The sequence below is a fragment of the Onychostruthus taczanowskii genome, unplaced genomic scaffold (genome assembly GCF_017590055.1).
Source record: "Onychostruthus taczanowskii isolate IOZ18803 unplaced genomic scaffold, ASM1759005v1 scaffold11, whole genome shotgun sequence".
Classification (NCBI taxonomy): domain Eukaryota; kingdom Metazoa; phylum Chordata; class Aves; order Passeriformes; family Passeridae; genus Onychostruthus; species Onychostruthus taczanowskii.
Genome location: NW_024497629.1, coordinates 100,435 through 121,031, shown reverse-complemented (window position 1 = coordinate 121,031; position 20,597 = coordinate 100,435). Strand labels below are relative to the sequence as shown.

The window sequence follows — 20,597 nt, the reverse complement described above, 5'->3', positions numbered from 1 at the left end:
CTAACGTGGCTGTGACCAGCCTCACATGGGAAGCATGAAATGTGTGGGTTAAAGCACCATCTCTGCTGAGCCTGGCCATTTTGCTGGGGATTGCTGTGGTCTGGAGGACTTTGAGTACCATCTCCAGCTCTGGTGTCAGATGGGCATGGTGGGAGAAGGTCTACATGGTTCAGGGAGAAAGAGAAGATCCAGCACCTGTGGTGGAGCTGGGATTTTTGTTCCAGTTTGTTGGACTTCTGGAAGTATGGAAGTAGTAGGATGATAAGCTTATTACAAACATTTTATCTTGGTGTGAGCAGTAATACTTGGCGGCGTGCATCCGCAGCTTGTCATGTAATGGTTTTAATCTTATTTTTTAAGAGCAGAGGCAGCAATGTTTTTCTTACTGACTGGAGCCAAATCTGCACTCCTGTCCACGTCTCTTCATATCTCTCTGGGTTTTGTTTGCACAATATTGTAGTGGATGTAGCAAACATATGGGCCTTAAATTCATTTAATAGTTGCAAGAAAATGAGTTTAAGGTTCTTATAGTGTTAAGGTAGACATTTCCAAATTCATTTTTAATGGAACATTTGTTCTCCAAAGATTATTACGCGCCATTAAGTCCTCAGCTGCCTGGTGTGTTCTTGTGCCCAGGGATGTTATAGCCAAGGGACATAAACATGTTTATGGGCCCAATTTATTGAATGGTGAGATTAAATATACTAAACTTGAAAATGTCAGTAGAAGCATGAGCACTTTGTCATAAATCCTGAGTGAGAACATGTGGACATAAATGTCGTGCTGCCGCATAAAACCGCTGCAAATCAAGTTGTGAGCAGCTGAAAACTTCTCTCACCAATACAGCAGTTGTAAGCACTGGGATTTGTCAGCATGAAATACCTACATGGGAGCAGGTAGTATATGGGTTTTTCCTTTTCTGGGCTGACTAGATGTTCCACATGGGGATCATAAACCAGCAAATTATGTTTTAATGCTTCTGTGTGTTTGACGTGCATGGGAGTGGGTGTGGGCAAAGCTCCCACCCAGCCATTGCTCATTGTCTCACTGCAGGGCAGCACTGGCAGGGAGACCTGATACTGCTCACTGGATGTGTGTGTGTGCATTAAAAAATGGGCAGCATTATCTCTCTCATTCTCTCTCTCTCTTTCTGTCTCTGTGTGTGCATATATATATATATATTTTTTTTTTTATATATATATATATATATATATATATATATATATATAGTATATATATCAAAGCAAAAAATAGTTGGTGAATATGGCAGTAAAGAAGCTCTGCAAGATTTATACAGTGAGATAATGACTTAAATACTCTCTATATATATCTCTATATCTCAGTGCATAAGTTGTCATCTATATATTTCTATATGTGGATATATAATAGGCAGTACCACACATGATTATTCCTTATTACCTTGGTGCACAAGCCTTGCAGAGCTTTTTTTACCCTTGTATTCATGGACTTTTACTTTTTTTATCCTCTGGATTGAGGTAAAATTAAGCAGCACTGCATCAATCAGGCATTTTGCTGCTTTTATGCAAAAAGCAGTTGGATTTTCTGCTCTAAAGGATCTGACTCCAAACCGGGGTTGTATTTTGGGCTTCTTACCAAGCCGGGTGTGTGATATCAGAAGGCACAAGGGCTTGGCTGCCAGTGTGGTCTGGGCTGCCTGTGCTTCTGCACAGCCAGCCTGGATGCAAACTCATGGAGGAAGAGGAATTTGGGATTTGCCTGGAGGCACACAGCTCAGTCCCTTGAACTGAGGGCCACTGGGTCTTCATCTGAGTAATGGGAAACATTAACAAAACCAGGCTTAATTCCTGCTGCTGCATTGTGTTGCAGTGTGCACCAGTATCTAATGAGCTGAGTCACATCAGTCACCCCAGAATAAATCCCAATAGCAGGTTCACAGCCTTTTCTCCATAGTTAGAACCAAGCCCTGTGGTTGGCTTGGGTTTTTTGGGTGGGCTGCATCCCCCATGCTGGGCTGGTGGGCCAAGCTTTGCTGTTAGGAGAAGCCCCAGATCTCACCACTCCATGTGAGATGGTACAAGCACGTGTCTGGTAATATCTGGGGAAGGAGCTGTGGTGTTGTGGTGGGAGGAGGGCGGGGAAGTACCAAATGTGGTTTTGCACTTAGGAGTTCCTGATTTAGAGCAGGTTTAGCACCGTCTGTGGATGCTCCAAGAACTGTGGGCTCACAGCTGTGTTATCTAGTTTGGAAGTGAAAACTAATCTATATATAGCAGGTTTGATAAGCTTTCCCTAAGTGAGAAAAGGTTTGGTTAAAAATATCTTTTTGAAACTTTATAGTTTTTTACATACTTCTTTTTATATAAGCATATGTACATATGTATGTAAAATACCTATGTTATGTATAGAGATATACAGAAGTATGTATAATATATACACAGATATACACAAATACATATAAAAATACATTAAGCTGAATAGATACTTTAGATATGTTTATGTATATTGTATTGGGTTTGTATGGTCAGGTTTGGGTAGCAGGGGGCTGCAGGGGTGGGTCTGTGAGGAGCTGCCAGAAGCTTCACCCATGTCCAGGGGAGCCAATGCCAGCCAGCTCTAGAATGGACCCACCACTGTCCAAGGCTGAGCCCATCAGGGATAGTGGGAGTGCCTCTGGGACAGCAGATTTAAAAAGAGGGGAAAAAAAGCTGGTAACTTAAGCCAGTAGAGAGGGAAGCGAGAACATGTGAGAGCAGCAGCTCTGCAGACAGGAGGGTCAGTGGAAAAGGAGGGGGAGAGAGGAGGCCGTGCTGGAGCAGGTTTGCTGGCAGGAGCTGTGGAAGGGACCTGTGCTGGAGCAAGGGAGGAGGGTGAGGATTTGTCCCCACTAGGAGGAAGGAGCAGCAGAGATGTGTGATGGACTGACCACAGATCCCATTCTCTGCTTACTGCTGAGGGGAGGAGAAAGAGAATTCAGGAGTGAAGTTAAACCTGGGAAAAAGGGAGACATGGGTGAGAAGGGATTTAGTTTTAATTTCCTATTACTCTCTTCTGCTTTGATTAGCAAAAAGTCAAACTAATTTCCCCTAGTTGAGTCTGGTTTGCCCATGACAGTCACTGGTGAGGGATCTCTCCCTGCCTGTATCTCAACCCACGAGCTTTTTGTTACATCTTGTTATATTTTCTCAGCTGAGGAAGGCACATGTAGAACAGCTTTGGTGGGCATCTGGTGTCCAAGCCATATACATATATGTACACACATCTTTATAAAATATCTATGTAATACGCAGAGAGATACAAAAATGTGTACCATATATCTGTGTGTGTATGTACACATGCCCATGTATAAAAAAGGATACCTATACCAGTCTGTATAGTTTCTATTGATTTTTTTTTGTATGTATGTATATATTTGGCTGTATCAGAGCTGTAAACTGAAGGTGCAGTGGGAGGTTTCGGTGCAGGTTAAACTTCACTAGAAAGTGTTACATTTTAGGTCATCTGGAAAACCCCCAGCTATGATATTCTTCTGTAAGCAGCTATTTTTGCTTTTGTGCCTGTAGAGGGAAAGAGAAGTGCTCCCTGTAGCCATGGGGGCACACTGGCTTGGGAAGAAACCCGAGGTGTGGTTATCTCTCTGGAAAAAGTGAGTTTCTCTTTGCAGCTCACAGATGCTGACCCTTCATGTTGCTGTTTGAAACAAAGTGTTGCTCAGCTTGATAAAACAGGGTTAATTAGTTGTTTTGGAGAAGATATGGCTTTATTTGAATCTTTGACTCCTGACCTGTAGTAGACTCAAGGATAAGTGTGCTGTTTGCATTGCTCTCCATTTACACGGAGAAAACCCTCATGATCTTGAGCCAGGATGTCTCAAGTGCTTTTCTAGGGGAAACTCTGCCTTTTTGCTCTCTAGTTTCCTACCAAATCTTCCATTCACCCAGTGCTCACCTGGCACAGCGTCTCCTACCTCATGACTGAGTCATCCCGCCTGTCTGCACTGGAAATGGCTCTGAATGCAATCCTAGCTGCTGTATGCACTTGTTATGGAAATACTCATCTTTATAGAGGTGATTTGGTGACTCACCTCTTAATCCAGCTCTCTCTCAAGGCAGTGGCTGCAGTGCAGGTGTGTGGGTGAGCATGTGCTCTTCTGCCCTGTTCCTGCAGCTGTGTGGTGGCAGAGTACCCAGGGTCTTTCTGGGCTGAAGAGTGCAGGAGATTTTCCAAGTAAATTATTGATTTTAGAGTGTGTTGGATTAACTGATGGGTTTATCACCCTTTACATGCATAGCAGCTGTTGAACATGTTATCGATGCTGCTTCTCTGCAGCCTGAACTCAAAAAAGGTGTTAAAACAATAATAGTTGCAACAAAATCTCAAAGATGTACACGAGAAAAGCAAAGCTTGGCCATTTGGAGATGAGAGAAGCTTTGCTAGACCTGATGTCTGCAGACCCCCCTGCCTCACCTGTGGCTTCTCTGCCCCGCAGGCATCGACATCCTCAAGCTGGTGGCGGCGCAGGTGGGGAGCCAGTGGAAGGACATCTACCAGTTCCTGTGCAACGCCAGCGAGCGGGAGGTGGCGGCTTTCTCCAATGGCTACGCGGCCGACCACGAGCGCGCCTACGCCGCCCTGCAGCACTGGACCATCCGCGGGCCCGAGGCCAGCCTGGCCCAGCTCATCAGCGCGCTCCGCCAGCACCGCCGCAACGACGTGGTGGAGAAGATCCGCGGCCTCATGGAGGACACCACGCCGGTAACGCCGCGCCGGGCTTTGGTGCCGCTCTCACCTTGTGAGATGTGGTGGCGTGGGACACGGCCGTGGCCTTGAGCTTAGCTCGTGGCCAAGCAGCTCCTTCTCTTCATGGAGCTCCTTGGGGGTTTACAGTGGCATGGGGACACGGCTGTGGCCTTGAGCTTAGCTCGTGGCCAAGCAGCTCCCTCTCTTCATGGAGCTCCTTGGGCGTTTACGTTGAAGCTGTGCATTGCTTTTGAGCAAGGCTTTGGCAGCGTTTGCTCAAATCCCAGTCAATGTTTTGATGGGCTCTAGAGTTCCATGTGCTTTGCATATATCTTTGGAGATCACCAGGAGGGTCTGGTACCTGAGCCCTTGTGCCAGGGACATGGAGGAAAAAGCATCCTCCTTTAAACTTGCTCTCAAATGCTGTGGATTTGTGAGAAGGGCCAAGTACCCTTGAGCACTAAGTGTTGATTCCTCCAAGACGGTGACTGGTGGCATGGGGGAGGCCATGCCTGCAGTCCTCCGGAGTTGTTGCTCTTCATTGGCAGTGCTGGCCTTAAACTGTTCCATATTTTGGGAGAATAAATAAATTGCTGGAGAAAATCCTGCAGTAGGTTCTCAGCTGGGTGTAAGTCACCAGGAGGTGCTTCTGTGACCTTTGCAGATTTGTTTTGGCCAATGCTGCTTTACTTGTTTCAGTTTTTTGGCTCTGATAACTCAGTGATCTGCCAGAAGTGTTTGTAAAGGTGATGAGTGGGGCTTTTCTGAACATAGAAGCCAATGGGACAACATGTAGATGGAGATGGCAGTGGTTGAGGCATGGCTCTTCCCCCTAAACTGATTGGTGAAACATTTCCCTTTGCCTTAGCTCTTACCCAGACCCAAAGAAGAGCAGGTGGGTGCTTGCAGACCTCTCTGGGCTCTTGGTGGGGATTTGGCGGGATGGAACTTTGCTCACAATAGAGCTTCTGAAACAGAGCGTTTGTCAGGGCCTGGGATTCCCAAATTCTGCTTTGACCATCACAAACTTCTCCTTATATGAGGGACTGTGATCCCTTCACTGTGTTGCACATCTTAAATTGCTTAGTTTGATCCCTTCACTGTGTCATATCAATTATTTTGTTTAGTGTATGAAACACCTTATTGCCTTACATGAAATCAGAAGTTGGGATGTGTTGGCAGGAGCCCTGGGCTTGTGTTTCAGAGAGACCCTGAGTCAGGTGTGTGCTGAACATCCTGCCCAGATCTTGGATAGGTTGGCTTTGCCAGCTGCCTGAACTCTCCTGCTCAGTTGCTGGTTTTTTCCTTTCAGCTCCTGGTAACTAAGCAGCATGTGGCCTTCTCATTGGTGGAAAAAATAAAATGAAAAAACCCAAGACAAAGCTATATTTAGGAAGAGAAGAGAGGCAGAGAAAATTGCCATCTTGCACATATAAGTTAAATTTTCCAGCATGTGCACTGTCCCAGAAGGACATGTTGTCCTCTTGTTCTCCTGGAGCAGGTAGTAACCTATGTCCTTGTATTTACTGCTTTGACTTTGAATACTGTGACAAAGCTCTGGGCAAGGACGTTGGATAAAACACAGGACTTGTTCCTCAGCATGACACATAATTAACAGACTTGGCTGTGCAGTGCCGAACGCCCCTGGCTCTTTTGGCCAAGACCATCAGGTTGTGCTCATCAAACAGTACAGAATGCAGGTGGTGGCTGCAGTAGCAGGGTTTATGGGGTGACCTGTCAGGATGGAGGACTCCCAATGATGGAGTAACCACAAGCTGTTCCCATAACTCTGAAAATACAGCAAGCAGATGTTCCAGAGAATGAGGAAACCCAAATCTCAAGGATAACTGTGTGCAAGTCTCCCGGACCTCCCAAACAGCTTTCCTGTGTCTCTTTGTTTTTTAAAACAGTGTGTTGTCTTTTACAGTGTCCAGCACACCTGGACCCCAGGGTGGTTCCCTGTCAGTTTCACTTGTTTTTCTAGAAATGAGTAAAATTGGGTTGTTGATCTTTCAAGCAGGTGGCTCAAGTCCACATGAGAAATTTGGCTAATTTTAGCAAAGGAGTTGTTTTTTAACAAATTGACCCAATCTGTCATCTCCTCTTTCCCTATTCATCTGATTAGGCTTTTTCAGATGAGCATCCCTCATGATCATCCTCAGGAGCTGGCCACTGCCCTGCCCTGGAGATCCTGGAGCTGTGTGTGGGATGTCACAGCCTGGCAGCACCCTGGGGTACAGATCCAGCAGGGCAGCACATTGTGTTTCTGTGAGGTGCTGCCTGCTGGAACCTGTCTGCCTCCTCTCCCTGAGCTGGCTCCTGTGCTGTCAGTGCGGGTGGTGATACAACAGCCCTGCAGGGAACACAGGGAAGCAGTTTGTGCATGGGAGACCAAATCCCTGGAGAATTGTGCTGGTGGCTCATCATCATCACAGCAGTTCAGGAAGCCAAGAGCTTGGTGCCAGGAGCAGGCATGGAGGTTGATCTTTGGGAGTTTTCAAATCTGCTGGTTGAAAAGCCTTTAATTAGAGCCAGTTGAGGTTTGGCTCTGGATGACTTGTCTGTCCAAACACAGATAAATTGAGGCAGTTTCTCTCTGCACCAAAGTGGTTTGATCCGGAGGAACGGGTCACCCTGTTGGTGGCAAGAGTGGGTGCTGTGGTCTCCAGTCCTGCAGAACGAGTCTTACAAAAAAACCCCCCAAAACAGCAGAAAAGAATGAAAAGAGGTTTTGGTGCTGCGGGGGGAATGAGGACTCTCATAAGCAATGCAAATGCATGCATCCTCTCTGTGGCTAAGCTGCCCAGAGAGGTTGTAGATGTCCTAGCCCTGTAAGTGTTCAAGGCCAGGTTGGACAGGGCTTGGAGCAGCCTGGTCTAGAGGAAGTTGTCCCTGCCCCTGGCAGGGTGTTGGAACAAGATGAGCTTTAAGATCCCTTCCAAACCAAACCATTTTGTGAGTCCAAGTAACAGCATGATGCCCTTAGGGTGACCTGAGCCAGCAGTGAGTCTCCAACACATACTGGTGTATCCTACCTGTGCCCAGGAGAGATGGATGCATAGATGGCTGTGCTTTCTGGGATGCCTTTGGCTCTGCCCAGCATCCCCAGGTACAAAATGGAATTTCCCCATCTCTCTGCATGATTCCTGTGTCATAAGAAAGCACTGACCTCCCCCAAGTCATGGGTAAAAATTGTTATTGAATGCTGTAGTTCTCAGATGGCAAATCAGTACCCTAAACACATTTCATCCCACCCACTATTGCCCCCTTCTCTTTAATCCTTTATCTGGTGTCTGCCTTCAACTTGTAAAATCTATGGAGGCAAAGCTGCTCTCTCTTGTAGTGCCCTGTTCCCTCAGCAGCCTTTTGTGCTCCGAAATCCCAATATTTACAACCCCTGATAGGAATAGGGGAATTATGGGAGTCTCTGGACTGTTACAGCATGAGGCAGGAACATTTTCCTTCAGGTGATGAACAGCTCCACTGCAGACTTGCCTGCTTTTTTAGCTGTGGGAGATTATGCTGGTTTTGCATGGCGCTGGATGAATTTAGGTTAAACCGAGATTAGCCCTATGAATAATTTTGCTCGGGGTTTTTTGCAGCTGAGCCAGAAAATACAGTGAATGCAGAAGCTGTGGGAAGGTTTTTAGGGGTGCATTTAACTCACAGGGCTCCTGTTAAAGCTGGCCCTGGCCACGAGTGTTTGTTGGATTCAAGGTTTGCAAAATCTGTCCCCTCATAGGCAGGTTTGCCAGACAGAAGCAAGCCTGGGCACTGCTTATCAGGCACAGGCACATCCCAAATTAGTGGTGCTGATAACAAAAACAGGGGAAAGAGTGGGGGGGGAAGAAGGGAGGCGTTTCTCCCTGCTATCCCAGCAAACTGCAGTCCTCCATTTTTGGGGTTAAAATCAGAAAAAAATATTTTTACCAGTATCCACTAGGTAATGAGATTTTTTTTTGGTGTGTGGTTCATAACAGCATTTTGCAGCTACCAAGGGTCTCTGTGCTCACCTGGGCTGGCCTGGGGTGGAGCTGGCATAGCTGGGCCGCATTGGCTCCCCTGAGTGTCCTGCTGTGAGCAGTGCTTTAAGCTTTTATCATTTTATTTATGGCTCTGCTGGCCTTGGCTGAAATATTTCAGGAGCTGGATGGAAGGGAAGCAAACAGCCTCGCTCAGGGCGTTCAGCAGCACAGACTCTGCAAAGCTGAAAAACAAACCCAAACCATGGCTAAGGGAGATGTTGAAAGTGGAGAGGGGGAGGCTACAGCCCCAAGCCAGGCAAGGTTTAGTTTTGTGGCTAATTTCATGCTGCACATAATCCCATGAGTCAGCAGATGGGTCAAGGCCAGGGCTGGTGTGAGGTTAAGCTGTGGGGTTTTGGGGTATTTCAGAGGAGAAGAGGATGCGAAAGCAACCCCATGTCCAGGCACGTGGCTGTGGCAGGGCCTTGTGGCTCCATCTCTTGTTCTTTCACAGGTCAAAACCCTGAGGGGGTAGTCAAGAGCCCGGAGCAGCGTTCCTCAAACTCGGCCCCTGTCAGCTCCCACCCATCCCCTTCACTTCCTCTTCTGGCAGTGCAGGACTGGGCTGGGCCCAGTAATTAGGAATTAAGTTTGTGCTGTGTTCACGTGCCAGCACTGGAGTGAAAGTAAAGCTGTTGGATGGATTTCCCAGCCAGAGGGGCCTGTGGTCTGAGGGCTGGGAAGTGCCCAGGAGGCAGGAAAATAACAAAATTGCCTTCTGGAGTTGCATCAGGTTTTATTTGAGGCACAGGGCTGTAAGGTGAAGTGGCCAGAGCCCTGGGGAAGGTGTAGGGCTGGCTGGGTTTTGCTGGAGTGGGCATCGCTCCAGGTTTGCTCTATGCCATGACTTGATTTTCAGCAAACTGACATTGAACTACACTGGAGAATGTGCAGTAAACAAAATGTAATAATTCATAAAGTAATGCAAAGAGAAACAGCATAAATACAAAAATATAAACTTTATATATGCAGTGATATTGAGGTTTCCCTGCTGTAGTGGCCACATCTCCTGAGGTCTCTGCGTTTGCAGTGTAATGGGTTTGGGAGCATAAGAGGAAGCTAGAAGACTGTTTCTTCTGCTAGCCAAACTCAGTATTGACTAACTCAGCCTGGAACTGGGTTTGGAACCTCTTCATCAGGGTTTCATCACCTCTTCATTATGGTTTGAGTTGAAAAAGTGAGTGGGCAAATCCACAGAATGGAGAAGCCAACAGAGGCTCTCCTGGAGAAATGATATGCTTGAGAAGCACTCGGCCCACAGGCAGGGCTGATGGGGAAGAGCTGTTTCCTCCGTGGGTGGCTGCAGTTTTGATTGTGGCATCTAAACCCTGCCCAGACTCAGCATTGCCCATCCTGGGTCATGTGAGGCTTGGCTTGAGCCCTCCTCCCCAGGGCTGCCTTGTGTTAAGGAAAGAGGCTCCATCAGAGCATTCTCCTGAAACCACACAGGTGAGGTGAAGGGCACAGAGAGGAAATTTGGGCTTTCCCACCTCAGCACCCTCATGGTCTTCCCATGCTGGCAGGGGAGATGCCTTCTGCTCTGCAGCACCACACACCATCCCTGCCCTTCTCTGACACCTCAGTGAGACCCCATGGCTCTGCCAAGGTGCTTGACCTGCCAGGGTCTGTGTGCCCCCAAACAGCCTGTACACCATGGAACTGCTGATCCACAGGGATCCTCCCTACCCCTGTGGGGTTCACAGCAAGAGCATTCCACACCAGCACCACCTGGGCTGCTGCCCAGCCCACCCTGCTCCGTGTGCCGGGGTTTTTCCTGCCGCATTCCCTACGGAGGCATAACAGACCTGGGAATAAGGGCTGGTGTCAGTCGGGTGTCATCTTCTGGCAGGGAATCTGGGAAGTGACTGCCTCGGTGCTAAATTTATCCCCCCCACATCCCAGAGGGTGCACAGGCACCCTCAGCAGCAGCAGCCAGCCTGCCACCCGCTTTTGTTCCTGCCTGCTTGCGGCAGGAGGAATTGCTGGGAAGCATCGCCTGAGGGAAGGGTGTTTTTTAGTGCCTGCTGCTGCTCCTTCCTAATATTAGCACAGCAGCTGCAGTTTCTGTTTGTCTGAGCTAAGCTTTTATTGCAGTACTGTAAAACGGAGGCAGCAAATGGGACCAACCCGTTCAAACAGAGCTGGTGACAGCAGCTGTGAAATAAAACAAAGCCAAGCCTGTGTCTTCTCCTGCCCCATCCCCTTCTGTCCTCTTCTATTTCTCCTGCCCCTGTCCCCTTCTGTCCCTTTTTCTTCCTTTTAGGAAGAGCCTTCAGACACCCTGAGCTGCTTAGAGCACCCTCCCTGATGCACTGGGATCCAAGAGGATGCTGGTGCTTGAACTGCAGTCTAAAGTGCTGCAAGTACACAGGAGCTTTTAGGATTTTTTTATTCATATTTTTTAGCCTTGAAAATCTCTTGGTGCAGTGCTCAAAAAAAGAAAAAGCCTAAAAAAAATAGCAGAGCACCTCTGATGGGTTGTAGGAGACTGCTGATGTGCTGATGTGACAAAGCCACTGCAGTGCCTTTGGTTTCCACGCTGGACTGTGCATCTAACAGTGTCTCTCTTTGCAGGTGCAGATGCAGCCCCAGTGGCAAGCGCAGGAGCCCAGCAATGAGGACGTAAAGGTGAGAAATCCCATAGCTCTGGAAAGGCAAAAGGGTTGCAAGAGAGTTTTTGGGGTTTTTTTCCCCAGTCAGAGCTTGGTTTCACCCAATCACCGCTGTTCATAAAAATAGGAATGGCCAAGGTGGTTTCAATGCAGTGAGTCACAGGCTATGAATAGTGTGTTTTTACACCTATTCCACAGACTTCACCTCACAGCAACCTTTTGCATTCCCTGGTCTTTCCAAGCTCTCATTCCCAGTCGCTTTCCTCCCGTGGTTTAAACATTAACACACATCCAAGCATCCTGTTTGCTTTGCCTGAAGCTTGCAACTGTTCAGCTATTTGGAAGGATTTGGGCTCCCGGGACAGCTAAAGTCAAATAACCTCGGGTGATTTTGTCTTTCCTAGCGTGTTTTAGCAGCTGTTTAATTAAACTCCAAATGAGTTGGTTCTGGGAAGACAGAGCTGGGGCAGCTGTCTGCTCCCTGCCCTCCCTTGGCCAATTGTTGCTCGGTCATGAGGCTCCTTTTTGGGAATTGGTAGGTGGGTTTGTGGTTGAATATTAGGTAGATGAGTTGCACAAGGAAAAACTAACCCCTAAAGCCTGTGTTATTTTTAAAGGGGATATCAGAGCATATTACAATTTGGAAAGTGGCCAGCTGCTGTCCTGGTCCTTCCCTTGATATTCCCCCTTAATGGCCATAGCTGGTTCTCCATGATGAGCTATACTGGAAAGGGAATTTCATAGGAGAAGGCAGATTCTTTTAATTAAAAATTAAAGCTGACTTTTATTTTTAACATGCCTATTGCGTAATGCACTGTGCTAGAACAAATCCTCCCCTGTTTATTTTCAATGAGGGGAGAAAAAAAACCCTTTTATTCTACCAGGAACAGGCTTCAATGTTAATTTGATGTGAACTAATAGGCGTCCCAGCAGACATGTGATTTGTGGGTGGCGAATTCCTCGACACGGATGAGGAATGTTCAGGGACATCCATGCCGGTGCGGAGGTGGCTCAGCAGCTCTCTTTCCCACAGCCTTTAATCCCAATTTTGCATTTCATCCCTGAGTTGTAGGCAAAAGCCTGTTAGCAGGAATAGCCTGATCTTCCCTCTGTAGGAGAAAACAGGGTTGTGAAATGCTGTTGGGAGAGGGAATTGCATGGGGACAGGGTTTGCAATTCTTTTCCCTGGCAGGTCAGGCAGGGACACAAGGTTGGGAAACAAGGTTAAATATTGGATGGCCCTTAAAATAACTTCTTTAGAGGGACCTGGTGACCTGCAGAAGTGTCCAATCTGCCAGCCTGGGATGTGAGGATGCTGGCCCAGGCATCTTATCCCTGCAGGGAGTGGGAACTAGAAATGCTCTGCTTGAGATTTGCACCCTGAGGGGATGTTGAGAGGCGGAGGAGGGTAAAGAATGTTTGCTACTGTCTTGGAGGTGGGAAGAAGTTTCAAGAAGAAACATGCAGAGTACAGTCAAATTAGGAAGCAGGTTCACACCAGCACCCAAATTCATAGAATCATAGAATTGTTAAGGTTGGAAATCATTTAAGATCATCAAGTCCAATCCTTAAGCCAACACTGCCAAGTCCATCACTAAACCATGTCCCCAGCTGCCACATCCACATGTTTTTTAATGCCTTCAGGGATGGTGATTTCACCACTTCCCTGGACAGCCTATTACAATTCCTGACCTCTCTTCTGATGAATAAATTTTTCCTAATACCCAATCTAAACCTCCCCTGGCACAACTTGATGCCATTTCATCTTGTCCTGTCTCTTGTCACCTGTCACTTGTCAGATGGTGCTGCTTTCCAGTGCAGCACTTCCCAGCCATGCTTGCTGCTCCTGATGTCTTTGGAACTGTGGAGCTGAACGTTTGCCCTTGGCTCACATCCAGGACAGGAAAAAGCAAAGGCGCTTGGGTGACACTGTGGTCAGTGCCAGCTCCTGCTTGTCCTTTCTTGCTCTGAACTTAGAGTCTGGTGGGATGGACTTTTCCATCAGGCTTTAATGGGATGCTCACGGGAGCAAGGGTGAGATGGGGCAAATAGATAATTAATTTGATGTGGAGCTGGTCAGAGCCATGTGCTGCACTGGAGATACCTGAAGGATCTCACAGCCCTCGTCCTGCTAACTTGGCACTGGCTGGAGCTGTGGAGCCAGCTTTTAGCAAACAACAGGTGTGGAGCAGGTTTTGGGCATCATCACCTCTTGCCCCCAAGAGTTGTGCTTTAGTTTTTCATAAACTGAGTCTGAGAAGGAGAGCCCGGCTAAAATGCTCTGCTGAGGTTGCACGTGCCATCCTGGTTCAGTGGTTGCTCCTACCAGCTGTCCCAAGAGTGTGGGTTGTTACTGCTCCTGCCTGATGTGCCAAATGCCAGTGCTGATGTCCACCCTGTGTCATCTGTGTCTGTTGTGGGCCAGCAGAACATGCCACTCCTTGCTGAGGGTGGGCTGGAGTGTTTTTAAGCCAGGGTGCAGGTGGGTTTGGGTGTTACCATTGCCTAGCATTCCCCCAGTTAATTTTCCCTCTTTCCTCCCCCACAGCTGGAAGGTGACAAGCTGGCGCTGCCGGTGAGCCCCAGCCCGGCGAGCCCCGCGCCCACGCCCAGCCCCAAGCCCCCCGAGGCGGCCGTGCTCACCGTGGAGCCCTCTCCTTCCGAGAAGAAATGCTTCTTTGTCGACGAAGCCGAGCCCCTCCTGCGCTGCGACTCCACCTCCAGCGGCTCCTCCGCGCTCAGCCGGACAGGCTCTTTTATTACCAAAGGTACCAAAACCAACCCAGGGGGCAGAGTGGGAGGACAGAAGGGACACCATGGTGTGTCCCATGTGGTCAGCACACGTGGTAGAGCTGCCCAACACACGATATCATTAAAGTAAATAACTGGGAAAACTGGCTCTCCAGGATACGCTTATCACATCCTCATTCCCGATCAGAATATCCTGTTAGTGACGATGACAAAGATTTGAGACACAAAAACATCTTGAAAGGCTTTTAACTCTTTGAAGTTCCGCCAGGGAAGTTGTAGCACCTCTGGGTGTTTGGGGGTGTTTCTCCTGACTTTTGGCTCTTGTGTTGGCCAGTGCATTTCTGCATGAGATTAAACCAGAGAATGTAATTTCCAGACTGATTCTTGTTTTGGATTTTTAAAATTTTTTTTCACTCTTGGTCCTCTTTGCTGCAGACATAAAATATCATTAGTCACCCCTCTTTGTTTTAGGGGCTTTAATTTACTGCATTTAACTTGCTGCATTTAATTTCTGATGAAGGTGAAACACTGAGTTCAGTCAATCTACCAAATTTGTACTTGGGTGTGAAAATAAAGCTGACCCAATGAAAATAACTTGAAAGAGCAGAATTCAGCTGTTTTGGCTCCTCTCCTGCCCTCACTTTTCCGAATTGGCCATTCAGCATTTACAAATGCTGTGTTTGCTCTTGCAGGATCCTGGCTGAGGTGCCTTGGCAGCACTGCCTTCCCCATCTTCTCTCAACCCCATCACTTGTCACCCTCCACCTTTTCCCTCAGTTCTCCTTGTAGCATGTCCCTCTCCAGAGGTGGCATCAGGGCATGAGCTGAGAACAAGCGCTGGTTAGCAGAGGTTTCTTGGGGAATTCCTTGACCAATCCCTTTCCTCCTACAGAAAAGAAGGACACCGTCCTGCGCCAGGTGCGCTTGGACCCGTGCGACCTGCAGCCCATCTTTGACGACATGCTGCACATCCTCAACCCCGAGGAGCTCCACGTGATCGAGGAGATCCCGCAGGCCGAAGACAAGCTGGACAGGCTATTTGAGATCGCTGGAGTCAAGAGCCAGGAAGCCAGCCAGACCCTCCTGGACTCTGTCTATAGCCACCTTCCCGATTTACTGTAGGCACTGGGTCACCGCACGCTCTCTGAATATCTGCTAGAGCTAGCTTGGCACTCGTTAAGATGACCAACAATACGCAGGCGGGATTTTTTGTAGAATATATGGCCAGTATTTTCATTGAGGTGTCCTTGGTTTTTGAGGGGGGTGCAGTTTGCCAGCGTTGCACCCCTCCACCGTAACTCTATCGCTCAGTCCAAGTCTTTGCACCCTCTGCCCCCTCCCCAAGCCTCTCTTCTCCATGTTCTCATTCCAATCAGATCAGCCGATGCACTTTAAAAAAAGAGAAAACAAACAAAAAAATCCAAAACCGCAGTTAATGAACTGAAAGACCACGAATCTGATGTAATCTAACACATCAAATTGGGGATTGCTCTGTCATCCCCTTCCTCTGTCAAAGCTGTCGCTCGGAGTGACCATCTCCCACCACTTCCCTTTGCCTCAGAGCAGTAAATGGCAAAATCACGCAAAAATCCCACCCCAATTGTTGCTGGTTACTGTCTCTTAACGCAGCTAAGCTTTCCACCCGAGCTGACTTTTTTTTTTGATGTACTCTTGTTTGGCTCATATCCATTGCTGAGATTTTACTAGCACGGTTATTTATTGTATGGTTTTCACCTGGACAACGCATCGCGCTCCTAATACGCTACAGCAGAAGCGCTTAAACCACAAGGAAAAGGGTCAAGCCCCACCAACCTTCAAGGCAGTGGAAAGATCCTTTGCCTCCAGTCGAATGTAAGGAGTTATCCTGCCTTGCCACGTGTGGGAATGGTGGGGCTCCAAAGGGAGCCGGTGCTGGACGTGGGGAGGCGAAGGCCGCCGGTGGTCCCGCTCTCCTCGTGCTGTAAGACTTAAACCAAGCTATGCTTTTACACTCGTGTCTCTTGTTTTTTATACAGATGTGGCCGATAAGTTCTCCAGAGACCTTATGTGGTCTCAATAGTCTCTTCTTCAAATCACACTTCACTTTTTATTAAAAGAGGTTGGGGGTGGGGGGTATGGGGGACAAAAAGCTGCATCGTAAGAAGTCTGTCTGATTATATTTGCAATTATTATGCTCCCGTAACGAACAGTCTGTACTACGCTCAATTTGAAGAAATAATGGTATGAGGGTGGCATGAGCTGCCCCATGGGAAGGGGTGGGAGTGGGGGAAGAGGGGAATGAATTGAAAAATTGCCTTCCGGTGTACTAATTTATTAATAAATACTAGGTGTTTGTTACTTGACATGATTCTGTGTTAACCTCCTTAACAGCTGCCTCTGCTCGGGGACACCTGGGATGGGGCAGGGGTTTGCTTGGGGTGCCCATGGTGATGAGGGGGATTTTCGAGTTTGGGGGTTGTGAGGAGGTAGCTTTGAGGCCAAAACGTGACTGCTTTCTGTTGGTAGCACTGCCTTGAGTCCCCACAGTCACTGCTGGAGCTCCCAGCAGGTCCCCACCCTGTCCTGGGGTGGGGGACCTGTGCTAATCCCCACAGTAGTGACAGATCAGATGGCTGATGGGCTTCCAGGGTTAGTTTTTGCAAACTCTCAAAGGCTTTGTGGGCATTTTGGGGAGCCTGAAGTATTAATTTTCCAGGAAGCAGCTGCTGTGCTGAGTCACTCCCGAGCGAAGGTCTTGCAGTCACAGCATTTCTGTCTCCGTTACATTGCCCATGTCCTTAAAGTCTACACTGCCAAATAACTCATCCCTTGTTATTCTGTCTACGAATTGAATCCTTAATGGGACAAATGCTTCTGGTTTAGAAGACTGTCATTTTGTTTACTTGGCTCCAGCGTGATTTCTGTTACCGAGGGTGCTGTGTTTTCCTTCTGGCAGGCACTGGAAATTGCTGGTGCAGGACTATACATAGGTACAAGATTAAAACTTTTCAACACATGCACAGATGAAATATAGTGTCAAATAGCAAGAGCCTTTATTGGGAGCTCTGGGGTGGAGTTTTCCCTTGGTGGCAATGAAACATTTAGCTCTTGGTGTCTGCAGTTTTCTGAGGTGGAACCCAGTATCAGCCTGTTGGCAAGAGATATTGGGACCAGTGGTGGTTGATCCACTTGGGCAAGAATTGGTCAGGGGACGGAAGGTATGCAATTCTGGGCTCAATCAATAGTTGGCTTTAAATTATCCTTAGCAGGTTCTTGGAGCAAGTCCAGCCAGGAAGTTAAAAATTGTCCTTTTCTGGTGGTCTGGGTTCTGCCAGGCAAATGCAGGGGATGTAAGCACTACAGCCATCATGCCACCTTCCCAGGGAACCACCAGCCCCACCCTGCAGCTGCACTTCCTGTCCTGGCAGCTACTCACATTTTCTGATGGGCTTTGAAGGTAAAGCAAAAAAAAAAAAAAAATAGTCCTGGGAAGAGGATTTAGCCAGCTGAAGAGTCACCATGAAGCAGGCATGTTGTGGAGGTGCCTTGGCCTGGAGCTGCTGAGGAGGCACAAGGAAGCTGTTTGGTTCCCTGCGTTGTTGGGATGCATTTAATTAATCTTGATGGCAGGTCGTGGAACTGGCCAGGACTTGGGAGTCCTTGGCTTTGTCTGTGCTGTGCACACTTCCAGCATGGTTCCTTTCTTTGACTGCACCTGGATATTGACCTTTTCCCTGGCTCTGTCAGATTTCCAGTTTTTTGTTGCATGCGTAATATGTGTGTACAATATTATATATTTATCAATACATTATATATTTAGATAAACAACATCAATATTTTAATATATGATGCTATTTCTATATTTACATATTTTCCTATATTATTACTATGTATTTTTATAGGTGTATAGTATATAAATATTTTCTGTCTCTGGGGGCGTGTAGGGAAAAAATGTCTGAGAGCAGCTGAGCCCCACGCACAGGCAGGGTATTTCCTGGCAGCGTGGGTGGTGTGAGGAGCCACAAGCCCCGTGCCCCCACCTTTCCTCTGAGCCAGCTCTCTTAAGCCTTAAGAAAATAAACCTGGCAGGTGGGATCAATGGGTTCATGACCTGGAGGCATAACTCTATGGCAGCAGAGATTGGCCTTGTTCTCATCTTTGTCTTATTCAAGGCACAAACTGTGATGTGCAGCTCAAATGGGTGAAGTCTTTGGCTAAAAAGGTAAAGGTGTGAATATAGAGACCTTTATAAATATATGCATAAAAGTGCATTTTTTACAAAATTTACATTGAAAATGTACTTGAGAGTGCATTGTAGGTGAGAGGTGGGGTTTGCCCCTTGCCTGGCCTTGCTAAATCATGGTGTTTGAGGGGTGGAATTTGGGTGCTGGGGTGGCAGTGCCTTTGAAATTAGAGGGCACAAGGAAGCACGATGAGGGCACAGCCTCCTTTGCCTGCTGTGGGCATCTTGCTTCAGAGCTGAGACTGAAATTTCTGGTCTGGGTTGCACAAAACATTGGCTGCCCCAGCCCTGCCTGCTGGGGCTGGGCTATGAGTTTTGGGCATTGCATTTACCCTTAGGGTGACTGTTTGCTGGGACAAAGCCCTCCAGAGATGCCTCCAGCACAGCCTGACATCCTCAGGATGGGCTGGCTCTGCTGATCAGGGCCTTTCAATTCCTCCAGTGCAAATGAGCATTGGGATTGTATTTCTCAATTGTCTTTCCTTTTTTTACCCCATGAATTGCAGGTGCTCTCTGCAGAAGAATAAGACATCTTTTGCACTTTCCTCCTGCCTTAGCCAAATTGGAGTTTACCCTAATGGGGAATTAATTGCAGCCCTCTGGGTGTGGCTGCTTACATCCCGGTTGGAAAAGCACCCCGGGGTCTTGTGGGAGATCATTCACCCCTCTGGCTCCTGGATATCAGCAATTCTCTGTGGATTGCAGCAGTGTCTGTGCAGGAGGGATGGTTTGGGCAGCCTTTGTGTGAACAACTTGTGGGGAGATCAGAAGTGATGCTGAGGGTGTCCTGTGGGCTCGGTGTGGGATCTGGGGGTGTTGTGGGATCTGGGATATCTGGGGGTCTGTGCCCATCACTGGGGCCACAGGGCCAAGCTGTGCTGTGCATGGGAGGGAGGCAGGTTGGTATAGGCACAGCTCACCCCAAAATCCTTTCCTGGCATCACTTGGCCACGAACTTTTACACCATGAAGAGTTTGCAGGTGTTTTTTTCTTCTCTTGGACTTTGCTCCTGTGAGTGCCTCGAGGGGGAAGTTTCCAGGGCAACTGGTAGGAAATGGGAAGATGGAGGAGAAATAAGAACTATCATTTGTGTACTCATTAAGTACCTGCCTGATGGCACCCCCTGAGGTGTTTATCACACCATTTAGGATGCAGCTGCTGCTTCTCTGTGTGAGCATGCATGAGCTTTATGGTTTCGTTTGGGATACTCTAATTTAATTTTCCTCACTTTCTGGGATGGAGGGAGCTGTGTGGATAATGGAGGACCTGCCTGTTGTGGAAGTTATGGGTGTTTCTGGCAGCTCACAGTTGTTGCACCATGCCCCAATAGCCAATGCACACTTGTGTCTCTGCTCTTGTTCCCCAATTTCTGCTCCAATCCCCTCAGGGAAACCCCTTGGCTGCAGCACAGCTTCACCTGTCTGCTCTCTGCCCTCTGTGGATGAGATTAACTTTGCCTGGATTTAATTTGAAGGGAATAGTGTATAAGCATGGTCTCAAAATACATTTCTGGGCACAGGAGCTTTTGCCAGGACCTGTCAGGTTCAGCAGGAAACTGGGACTGGGGCTGGATGTTAATCTGCCTGACTTTGTTTCTGGCAGCTCTGATTTTTCCAGGCTAATACTTGGCAAGAATGATACTAACTAAACCATTGATCTTCCAGGGTCCTTCAATAGCTGATGATTGCTTTTTGCGGCTTCTTCTCTTACTGATAATTTATTTTAAGAATAACAAGGTGTCTTGCCACTCTCCCCAGTGAGCAGAACTCCAGCTGCCTTTCCACTGAGGCTGGCAGTGTTATTGTCATTTTGCAAGTGGGGAAACTTGAAGGACAGAGATGAAACTCCCCACGAAAAAACTGATCAGAAAAAAATCAGGGTGAAATTCAGAGAGAAGTCCTGCCTCCCATACCCCCGGGAAAAGTGGAGGGATGGAGGCAATGTTCCCAAATGTTCCAATGTTCCCAAACCATGCTTTCCATTAATTATTTTGCCCTTTAAGTGAGATTTTTGAGCTGGGAATAAATCTATGGCCATGCTGGCTCCTTGGTTAGATTTTTTGTTTTCCTCTTGCCCCATCTCAGCAAGTGCAGCTGGGAGGAAGGTCCAGCTCCAGAGCTGAGACAACAGCCTGTCCTCCAGTCCCTGTCCCTCCCAGAGGAAACCACTCATTCCTGCCTTTTCCTCCAGCCTGTCCTGTCTCCCCAGAGCAGGGAAGCTCCTTCTCCCTGCCCTGTGCAAGAGACATGGCAGTGGTGCCCATAACAC

General features: G+C 47.9%; 1 protein-coding gene across 2 annotated transcripts in view; it reads left to right on the top strand.

Annotated features, from left to right (window-relative positions):
• TNFRSF21 (TNF receptor superfamily member 21) overlaps window positions 1-16,449 on the top strand; it is a 35,242-nt gene extending 18,793 nt beyond the window's left edge. For both annotated transcript variants that reach the window (XM_041419832.1, XM_041419840.1), the window contains exons 4-7: window positions 4,469-4,734; window positions 11,319-11,372; window positions 13,905-14,124; window positions 15,000-16,449. In XM_041419832.1, coding sequence (XP_041275766.1) covers window positions 4,469-4,734; window positions 11,319-11,372; window positions 13,905-14,124; window positions 15,000-15,229 — 770 coding nt within the window. In that variant the 3' untranslated portion in view covers window positions 15,230-16,449. The remainder of the gene's footprint in view (window positions 1-4,468; window positions 4,735-11,318; window positions 11,373-13,904; window positions 14,125-14,999) is intronic.
• The last annotated feature ends 4,148 nt before the right edge of the window (window positions 16,450-20,597 follow it).